General features: G+C 42.0%; 1 protein-coding gene across 2 annotated transcripts; it reads right to left on the bottom strand.

The window, feature by feature from the left end:
• Positions 1–6111: 6111 nt before the first annotated feature.
• Positions 6112–8531, bottom strand: LOC139212341 (SERTA domain-containing protein 2). 2 transcript variants are annotated; one of them, XM_070842873.1, is made up of 3 exons: positions 8414–8531; positions 6286–7102; positions 6112–6255 (listed from the first exon to the last, which is right to left on the bottom strand). In XM_070842873.1, exons 1-2 carry the CDS (start codon positions 8431–8433, stop codon positions 6325–6327), a joined length of 798 nt encoding a protein of 265 aa, XP_070698974.1. In that variant the 5' UTR covers positions 8434–8531; the 3' UTR covers positions 6112–6255; positions 6286–6324. The 2 variants fall into 2 exon arrangements, with proteins under 2 accessions (XP_070698974.1, XP_070698975.1); XM_070842874.1 differs by having other exon boundaries at positions 8409–8502.
• Between the last annotated feature and the right edge of the window lie 2446 nt (positions 8532–10977).

Genomic DNA, 10977 nt, shown 5'->3' with positions numbered 1-10977 from the left:
AGTGTTGAGGTGCTGCTGATCAACTGTTAGGTGTCGTCTTGGTCTCATGATGTCAGAATGTGAACAGCAGGATGAGGAGGACTGTTTAAATACCAATTCTAACTGAAGCAGGAAATGTATTGGTGGATTCATGGATCAAACCTGTTGTGAATGTTGCTGTGAAGCTTCACTGAACAGTTGGACATGTGCATTCAAAGGTTTAGAGAAGGTCACATTAAGTTCACCTGGAAAGGTTAGAATGCATTTTAGGTTCATCCTGAAATTTCACCTGAAAGCAGAATATCCCTAACTTTTTGTAAGTAGTGTATATCAAAATTTTCTGTCATGGAGAAATGCAACAAAATAAAATACAACTGAAATGATAGTTGATCAACAATCATTTAATAATAATTTGGGTTTTTCTCAGTTAATGTTACAAAACCAGATATTTGGAGACATCAGCTCTGACTTCTAGTGGGTATTCACTCATTTCTGACATTCTATTGACCAAAAAATTATTTCACTGATCAGGAAATTGATCGTTCGTTGCAGCCAGAACATGAAATCATGAGTCTAATACTAATACTGTTATATAAACATGCCCGTCTATGCTGCTGGGTTTCATTAACAGCCTGCACAAAGAAAGATATTGTGTGCTTGAGTTTTTAAGGTCACTTAATGTAATTTTCATGTTTATAAATCTTTTCCTAACCAGTGTTAAAGCCAGGAGAAAAGATTGAAGTAGCACTTTTGGACCAGCGTGGGGCGCTAAAACTCTTCACTTAAACTAAACCAATGAACTACTTCTAGTTAGCAGCTCTTTAAGGCACCACATCATCTAAAAGGGAAATGTCATTTAATTTAAATAACTGGAAAAACACACTTAATTCTAAGCATTAATACTAAATGCAATGACATAGATGTACAAACCTAGAAGCAGGTCTGGCTAAAATACCACAAAAACTACCTCAAGATACTTTGCAGCCCCAGATGGCAGTGGTGAGTATTGTAACTGTGGAATTAGTATTATTAAACTCATCTTCACCAACTTAACTAGAGCATAACATTAGTTATGCAGACATATAGAATGAGAGAGAGCAAAACTGATGTAGTAAGGTGCCCACATAAACACTGAAACGGGTTTTGCTTGTTCGGACCCTCTGAAGTTAATGTAAAGTTGCTCTCAGCACAGAAACACAGAGAAACACTTGATTTGACCAAACCAAAAATAAGCCAAAACCTTTTTGTTTGTTTATTTGATAAGAACAAAGCACGTCGATGAACATCAGTATAGAAATACAAGATGTACATGCTGGAGTTAGCAAGAACAGAGACATTACAAGTGACAATATTTGAATACAAAGGAGTAAAATGCATGGACGCCTCTAACTCAGAATCCTGTAGGTTACTTTTCTGACACCTCCTGCTCAAAACCCCAAGAATCAGAAGGATGTTGAGGCCCTGCTTTCACTGCCTGCATTCATACTGAAAATCAAGATCAAGCGAGCTTCTGCAAAATACAAAAACGTCACAATGCACCGTACAACATGTCAACATGGTTCAGAGTGATGGCAGGAAGCATGTTAGAGCGGCTCTCTTATACCATACGGTCACCTGACTATTGTTTTAAGGCAGACTGTAGCTATCCTTTAAGTCTTGAGTCTTCCTCTGAGCAGAGCAGTCACCATAATCTCAGATGCAGCCCCCTCTTTTTGGTTACTCTTTTTTTTTTTTTACATTAATAACATGTTTGTTTTACGTTAACGTCTCCGCTGGCTCTCATCTCTCCGTCAGGGTCCGTCCCTTTGTTTTGCAGCAGCAGAGGTTGTTTGTTCTGTGAGTGTGTGCTGAGTCAGCCTGGTAGACGGAGCCAAAGCCTGGCTCTGCTCCGCCGCAGCAGACTAATGTCTGCCTGCAGAGAAACATTAAACCCAGACGGACACACCGCGGCACTCTGGCTGGGCTGCAGCGCACATTTAGACATTTACACCACACCTTCAGTTGCACTGCGACTAATGCACCATCATAGATAGATAGATAGATAGATAGATAGATAGATAGATATGGGTGTGGCTTCTCGTTCTCTCCTCGTGTGTTTCATGGTTGTCTTAGTAGCAGCTGTGTGCAGAAGTGTTACTCGTGTTACTCCTCCTCATGAGTGACCACTCCCTGGATTCCAGCACCAGGAGTCGTCTCGCCAACAGCACTGACTGTAACTCTACTTCTGCCTTATTCTCCAGAGAGAAATCCTACTTATAGTGATGCACTAAACATCGGATGAAGGGCAGTAAAGAAATGACACAAACAAATAAATAAAACAAAACTATTATGCAGCACAAGAATAACAAAACAAATGTAATGTCGCATTCATGTCATGTGTGCAGGGGTGTTTTATTTCTTCTCCTCTGCAGCAATGTGTATTTGTATAGTAAATAAACAGTTAGATAAAAAAATAAGACCAGAGGAAAGGATTTTTGCTCCCAGACACTCACATAGGAAGCCTTTTGTTGTTATTACATTAGAATTGATGGAGGCAGGACATACCCAAGGACACTGAGAGCAGTCGTGTACTCAAGTCCGAGTTTCAGGAAATGGAATTTTATTTGATTGTTCCCGTTTTGTGAGACTTTTTCTGCTTTTACTGCATTGATTTTATCTGGCAGCGCAAGCAACTGCTCACTCTCAAGATTAAGATGTTTAAACTACCAAACAGTACAGAAAGTGCCATCTAAACAGTGGTAGCATGTTCACACATCAATAAACTTATTTAAATTGATATTATTGATTGATATTATTAACTTTTTTCCATTGTGGTGTTGCTACGTCTCGTGTTAAGTTCAGGATTTGGATATAAATATTTACCTGTAGTGAGGTGAGGGTGAAACATGAGATCAGGCTTCTCACTCAATACTTTCCATGACTGGAATAGTTTCCAATGAACCAAGGTGCATTCCCGTAGGAACGACGGGTGCTTATTTTACCAGAGAGCACAGAATCTGGATTTGTTCGAGGATCGGGTTCAAGACGAGGCTGCAGAAAACACCAGGAGCAAGACGGCATCAACATGCTTTTTGAATTTGTCTACGCTTTCACCAGCAGGACACGTCTGTTCAGTCAAACGCCACCAGAGGGGAGTCTTTGCTTCCATTTCACTCTTCAGCCATGTGTGGAAAACACATACGTGGGAGATCTTTGCCCTGAGCTCAAACTCCCAGGCTGAGATGTGCCTGCAAGAAGCTCAGTGGTTTAAATGCTTGTTGTTGTTGTTATGTTAGAGATGTTTATTTAATCAGGTTGAACAGGCACAGCCAAGAAAGCAGGATTTCGGTGAATTCTGAGAGAAATGTTTCCCTGTGAGGCTGAAATCAGGGCGGAAAACATCCACTACATGCAAAAAAACAGGTCCAGTCCATTTATCCACATGTAGTCAGTCACATAATGACTAATACCTCGATGTGTATGTAGGGTTGGTTTGCAGTAATGCAGGTTTTTTTTCGAGCGGCTGGCAGAAATGACGATTCCTTGTGTCTTTGACCCAAAAAACAACAAAACACACACACACGCACACATATAAACAAACCTGTGTGGTGTTGCACAATGAGATCTGCTTTAAAGCTTGTGAAAGAAATAAAGACCCACACAAGGCAGTTAGGATATTTCAACTGTATTATTGAATAAAATCTATAAAATATTCCACAAAAAATACAATACATTATTAATTATCATCTTATTATCTAGCAAACGCATCCTTCAGTTACATTTACGTCATAATCAGCATCAACAACATACAGCTTGTGCTTTACAGACCATACTGACACTTTCATACAATTATAAATAACACTGCAGTGCTCTGCCTTCTGTATTTAGTCCAGTCAGATTATGTAAATATATATAAAAAAAAAGAACAGAAATGTGGATTTGTTTCACAGGCTGAGATCTAACCGATTCACGCTGTATTTCTGTGCAGAGCCATTAGGAGCAAAAACAAGTTGTTGTTGGAGCAGCAGTGTGCTCCTCGTACATCAATCTTGCCCCTCGTACATCTCATGTGATTGGTCGGTGGTCTGAGTCTGGGCAAAACAAGCTCTAAACTCCTCCCACTGAGCAAGTGACGCAAGCTGCTTCCTCCCACCCCTCCTCCTCCCCCTCCTCCTCCTCCTCCTCCTCCTCCACCTCCTCTCATTTTTCCCTCCTGGCCCTCGCTGCCACCTCCTCCCTCAGCTAGTTCACTGTCAGCCTGTCAGGATACATTAAGCTAACATGTTCACTAGTGTTCACTGAGCACAGAAAAAGGCCAAGAAGAAGGAAGAAGCGATGGCGGCTCTGGCTCTGAGAGCTTTACACAACACCACAGCCACAGTTCTCATTAGGTTGTTTTTTTTTTTTTATCAATGAAGCTCGAGCTCAGACAACCACAAAAACCTCAACGCAAAAAATTTAAATTAGGTTCAGTAGTAAGGCACGTTGTCGACATGAGACGAGAGGCGGCGATGAGGACGGACTGCTTTGGTCTGACAGGAAAGCACTGGACTAATAACGATCCACTGGATTGGATTATCGGCCGAGGTTAAAACGATGAAATGAGCAACACTAAAATGATTTCTATCGGTGACAGATGGCTCGCGGTGTAAAACAGGAGTGTCTAGGTAAACCAACGACAGACAGACAGACAGACAGACAGACAGACATCAGGAGGTAGAACGGGAGTAAACCACAGATAGTGAAGGCCGAGCATCTGCTTCACTGCAGCCCTTCACTCGCTGTATCTCTTCTACTGGACAGGAGATTGGAGTTTCAGGTAGAAACACATATAAAACTGCTTTAAAAGACTCCCAACACTACAGTAAAAACCCATACCATCATGGCCATAAAAATACATAGGCTTCTGTTGTCCATTTACAATTCTCAGACATGGCAAAGTTGTCCTGATTGCTGACTTGAGGCGATCAGCTCCTCAGTCAGAACCAGACTGGGATTACATTACAATTTAAAATACATGTTCTACGCTGCGATCATGACATGTTGCATTTACCGTAAAATACAAGCTGCCGAGAAGGATGGAGCTGTTCACATCGACCTCATGGTAAAAAGAAGAGTGTATATCCTGTGGAGGCTCTGATAGTTTGTCACAAATGGTGCAAGAGTGTCAGCGAAAGCAGTACACATGGCAGCCAAAAACACTGACAGTCTGAGATCACGCTCACTGCATACAAAGAACAAATAGTATCTGCTGCAGTTTGATTTTTCATTCATAAATAAGAATAATATAAGATAAAGGCGTTCCAACACGTTAAACATTTTACCCTTTCTCTATTCTTCTTGTGACGTGAACGTGGTTTTCATCAAATCGGAAGCTTACGTCTTTGGCTGGTAAAATCCCCAAATTCAGTGGCCACGTTCTCCTTTTCACAAGCCAAATAAATACAAAGCCCATCCAACCGCACAGCCGCAGCCGCTGGTGCCGGTTTCTAACTTAAACATCCAACGTGGGGCGATTAAAAAAAAAAAAACCATCCAGTCCCAATACTGAAAGGAAACCCCGGCCTTTGCCCTCCTGGCCGGCTGGAGCGCCGCTCTCTTGAGTAATTGAAGGGGTTTCAATTAATAATCAACCCAGGCTCCGATCTCGCAGCACGAGTGACGCACAAACCGTGGCAGTTCAGGTTGCTTCTTCCTGAGGAGTGGATTCACTCAGAGAGGTGCTGCTTATTTTTATCAAAACTTTTTTTTTTTCTTTTTTTAAAAACAGGAGAGAAAAGTGGCATAAACACAGTGAGACTGGAAATTTAAGACTCCATCTGCATTTGCAGCTTTAAGAAATTGAGAAAGATCCACTGTAGACACTTTTAAACTGTTACATGGCGCCAAAGACTGTCTGTTACAACACTTTTAGTGTACTGACGTCATCTAGACACGCCTCATCTACATTTACTACAGATTATTCACCTATTACTCACAAAACTGTCCTCAGACTGCAGAGCGATCTGATCACTTTCCTGCTATTGTGGGAGCAGAAATGATTTTTTCCTGTCTGTACATGAATGCATGTCTCCTTGGTGAACGTCACCCAGCTGCACTTTTCTACCATTTCATTCCAATAAGAGTTCTAACAACCAAAAACAGTATAAAAGTGTTTAAGAGTGGATGTTTCCTTTATGTTTCCTAATCTCACGAGACATTTTAAGTTGGATTCACATTCACAAAACGCATTTTCAAGCAAAATACCAGATGGAGACTTAAAATTCCAGGCGTCACGTCACAGTCCCAGTTCCCCGTCTCCGCTGTCCTCAGCAGAGCCGCCGAGACTCGACTCCAGATCAGTAAATGTTCAGGAGTTTGTCTTAATCAGGACTTTACCAGAATCTCCATGATGTGGTCCAGCTCGTTCAGGTCCATCAGACACGACTGGAGACTCCCAGCTGAGGCGTGGCTGGACGAACGCATTTTCACGTCCTCGTCGGCCCAAAGCGACACGCTGACGGGCCACAGGGAGCCCGCCGCCCAGGCAGAAGGCAGATCTGAAGTCTCGTACATCGATGTGTCAATGTCCTCAAAGATATCGTCCAGAGCGAGGTCGCTGAGGTAGCCCATGGCGTTTACTGCATCACTAAAAGCACTGATCGTCGCAGCGGGCAGTGATTTCTGCAGGTCGGGGGAGCTGCTCGCCTCCTGAGAGGGGAATTCTGGGGACAGTGGCGGAGATAGGTTGTCCCCATCATCTTCTGCACAGCCGGGGCACGTAACCGACATGTCCTCCCTGACGTCCTCCCTGAAGTCGTCCCTGAGAAGGCAGGAGTCAGGGTGGAGCCCCTCCGTCGTGCAGGCTCCCACCCCGTCGCTCTGCATGTCCTCCTGGATCTGCCTGAGCGTGTTGATGAGCAGCACGGAGCGACGCAAGCTGAGCTCCATCCCGGCCTGGAGCTTCTCCAAACAGAGGCCGAGCACCAGCTGACGCTGCTGCAGGTGGCTCATGTCCGATTTGGACGGTCCCACGGAGAACCCGCCCTCATCGTCCCCATCTTCCTCCCCATCCTTCTCCTTCTCTGCGGCAGCAGGGAGGCTCTCGGCCTGCAGCTCCTCCAAGCAGCTCCACTTCCGCTTCACACCGCGACCCAACATCGACCTAGATTACCAGATTACCAGTTAGACTTGCCGTTCAATGCTTTTTCACCAAGATGCATTTTAAAGACGGACATATTAATGTTTCTGTGCGCTAATAATAATATCTTCACATTTTTACACAGATATTCAGCAGTTTTCAGATGTGCTAATGGCGTCATTGGCTCTTAAAAAGACTGACCCACTTCAACTTAAAGAGCAGGAGATATTTTACTGCCTTTAGTCAAAAGATACAATCACAGTAAACAAAAAAGACAGAGACACCAACTATTAATTCATCTAAGGAGCCTTTTTTTCAGTAAATCCTATTTATTTGTTGTGTGTGTGTGTGTGTGTGAAGGGTATATGTTCATATACAGTTTATATAACTATCTATGATTACGTTTTAACTGACGTGTGCAGGTATTTTAAAAAAAGGTGTATTAGTATCTATGATAATGTGCATGCGTGCTACATAACAGACTAAGAAAACCAAACAATTTCACCATTTGTGCATTAAAATAAATGATCATGATTCATTGAAATCCAAATTTGTGGCCAGCCCATCTTCTGCAGATCGATAAATTGATTACTTGACCGACAGCAGCACCTGTGATGTGTGCAGGTAACTTTGAGAACAGTTATTAGCTGAGTCCAGGTGATTATTTTTACGGAGGGGGGGGGGCATGTTCAGGATCTGATCAGGCCGAGCTGCCATGTAATAAACCTTGCATCCAGTTTATATAACAGCACCAGCCTAGCAAACATGGCTAGTTTCCAATTCACTTTCGATTGATCAGCTCCTGCATGGATTTCTCTATCAGAATCAGACCTGCTGCTCAAAGTGTGTAAGTTTAAAGGGCGAACATTTGGCAGGTTTTTTTCTTTCCTCCATGTTAGACATTTGAAAAGTGGACACTAGTGAACTGTGAACTGCTATGACTCACTGTTAGACTCCCCTGCAGGCTGAGAGACTTTACTCATCCATACAGACGTGGATTAGTTAGCTGTTCATCTCAAATGTTCCTCCAAATGACAAACATGAAGCCCCATTTGATGAGAGTTTGACCCCCCATAGGAAGAAATCAAAAGCTGCTCGGTCTCATGTAATCCAGAGATGGTAAAGTAATATAATAAAACTACTTATTCCCACACTTTTGTCTCTTTATAGCTTTAAATCAAGAGAATAATTCCAACTCTATCCTACTTCATTAGAAAAAAACACCCCTGACCCCTTCATGGACTTCAGTGAGGAAACACTACAAATTAAAAGACGAAACTCAGGTAGGGGGGGGATTTATGTCATATAAGAAAAGAGGTTAAAATACAACCTTACGTGGTCTTTGAAAGTGTCATGAGGCGTTTGAATCCGTCTTATTCTTCGGCTCCGCTTCGTTTCGTCGCCGCGTTCCTCCGCTGTCGAGCCCCGGGAGCAGGAGGAATGTGCAGCCCGACCACGGCAGCAGGGGGGAGGGAGAGAGCCGAGAGGCGGCGGCGGCGGTGGTGGTGGAAGGTGGGGGGAGCTCCGGAGCTCACGGCCGCGGCTGATTGGTCCGTTCCCCCGCTGATCAGGCCTCCCCCTCCGCCACTCACGGGGCAGCGAGTGTGCGGCCGACTGGAGCTGCCGCCGCGTTCAGGGACGGCTCGTACAAATCAGAAACTACATCCGGCCACACGTGATCACGGCTGTTACACATTGTGCTGTTTTTCCAAAGTCAAATTCAAGCACTTTTCAGGCATTTACAGGATGCACATTCAAGGTTCTCCAGCACCTCATGGCTGTGGTGAATGGAATATTATCAAATCAATTAAGCTCTCATTGATTTGTTTTATTTCTTTATCAGAAAAGCAAAATATTCAGTCAAGGAACGGTTTGTTATATTAATGGAATAAGAAGCAGTTTCTAGCAATTTATTCTAAATTCAGACAAAACGTCACATTTAAGAGTTGTCAAGGATTTCCAGCAGCCGTACTAACCCTCTATTTGTTGTCTTTGTTGGGACAGCTGTGGCTCGCAGGTAGAGGTAGAGCAGGACGTCCACCTATCGGAAGCTAGGTGGTTCAATTCATGTGAATGATTAGTTTCCTCTTGATGGCAGGGTTGGTGTGAAAAGGTGAAAGGGTGAATGTGAATGTCTTGTAGACACTAAAAGACTAGAGAGTCCATTTACCATTTAATCTCATTTTACACTATTACAAAACACAAGCAGCTAAACACTGTAAGAATTAAATGTAATGCATGAACCAGCTAAAAGAAGCCTTTAAATCACCAAGGGGAATTTATGAGTCTAGTTTGAGGCCAGATTGCAGTTTATTCCATGTAAAAGGTGTCGAGTAGGGTATCAGGAGTTGCTGGATTGTGTGCTGCAGTTATAAAGACGTCCGTCCAACCTTCTGCTACAGACAACAAAGCAAAAGTTGACATGAGTGATAAGACGTAAAGCACCGCGGTTTAAGGGCAGCATGACAATACGGGATATCTCCAGAGCCGAGGTCAGACATGAAGGCCGACTGTGCAGTAGTTTAAGACAGAAGACAGACACCATTCAGTCTGAAATGACAGCCAGTTAGTTCAGTTAGTTTCCACAGTGGTTTTGTTTTTTAAAAAGTGTTCAGTTTCGGTTCAGTTTTTATAGTTTCAGTATTAGTTTTTGGCTTTAGTTTAAACTTAATGTGGGTGGTATTTTGTCAGGGGAAGGTTTAAGATGCTCACACTTCACCTACACATGATCCACAGGATTTTTTTTGTTTTTGTTTTATTCATACTTTTATATATTTATATTTTACTTTGTGTTTGAAGTGTATTCTTATTCTTATTCTTTTGGAGCTGTGTGTAACAAAAAGCAATTTCCCCCTGGGGATTATTAAAGTAATTCTGATTCTGATTCTGATTCTGATTCTGATTCTGATCCCAGTCTCAAATTCAACCTGGCTGGTAAAAGACCAAAACCAAAGACACTTCCTGTATATATTTTTTTAGTTTGTTTCAGTTTTGGTTTCATACATTCTTCAGTTTTTTCTAGTTTTAGTTTAGTGTTTTTATCTATAATATCCGTGACATGAGCACCGCGACAGTGGTCAATATAAATGCTTGAAATTCAGATTAGTTTTGATTTTGATAAGTGATAAAGTGATTAATAACACCGCTGACAGCCTCATTCATAGATGTAGCCAGCGTCACTATAAGAACTACTATAGATGCCGGTGGTTGAGGAAGCATTCAGATCCTTTACTTTAGTAAAAACAATAACACCACAATGCAAAAATAGTATTTACTGACATAAAAGTTCAGAATTATCAGCAAAATGTACTTGAGATCACTGAAAGAATCACTGAAGAACAGTAAAATGCCCCTTTATACTAATGCACTAAGATGTAAGAAGAATTTAAATATCATAGCTGGTCAAGGTGGAGCTCAGTTTAACTGGTCACTTTAATTTATGACAGACCGTCCTGTTTCACTAACTGATGTGTTTATTATGTAATGTCTGAATCTCTAAGTCAACAGCACCTAAAGCTGACATATAAATGTTTATTTATTTGCCTTTTCAGAAAAAAATCCTAATGACAATAAACCAAGAGCATCATTCATGCTGCTATTAGCAGTTTATGGACTAGTGATGTTTATTATATCCAAAGATAGTAATAGATGTAATATTATGAAGGGCAGAGCGTGATCATGATGTATTTTGCTATAAAATGTTGTTATTACTAACTCTGAGCTATTAATTTAGGTCACATGTTCCTCCTTTCCGCATTTTTCTGGTTTATAAAACTGTTTTTATGACAAAAATCTCATGACATGGTGATTAAACACTTGTCATGTGAGTTGTAATTTGAGATATTGGCCCAAATGTAAGATATGTAGATAAATAACAATACACAAAAGCACTCACACAC

The sequence above is a fragment of the Pempheris klunzingeri genome, chromosome 13 (genome assembly GCF_042242105.1).
Source record: "Pempheris klunzingeri isolate RE-2024b chromosome 13, fPemKlu1.hap1, whole genome shotgun sequence".
Lineage (NCBI taxonomy): Eukaryota > Metazoa > Chordata > Actinopteri > Acropomatiformes > Pempheridae > Pempheris > Pempheris klunzingeri.
Note: the sequence above shows the minus strand (reverse complement) of the source record. Positions and strands in the feature narration are given on the sequence as shown.

What these genes read in the sequence shown, in the direction of transcription:
- LOC139212341 (XM_070842873.1), bottom strand. Translation starts at nt 8,433, where the DNA reads ATGACACTTTCAAAGACCAC. An exon ending in ATGACACTTTCAAAGACCAC is followed by an intron (nt 7,103 to 8,413) that starts GTAAGGTTGTAT and finishes CTGGTAATCTAG; the next exon opens with GTCGATGTTGGGTCGCGGTG.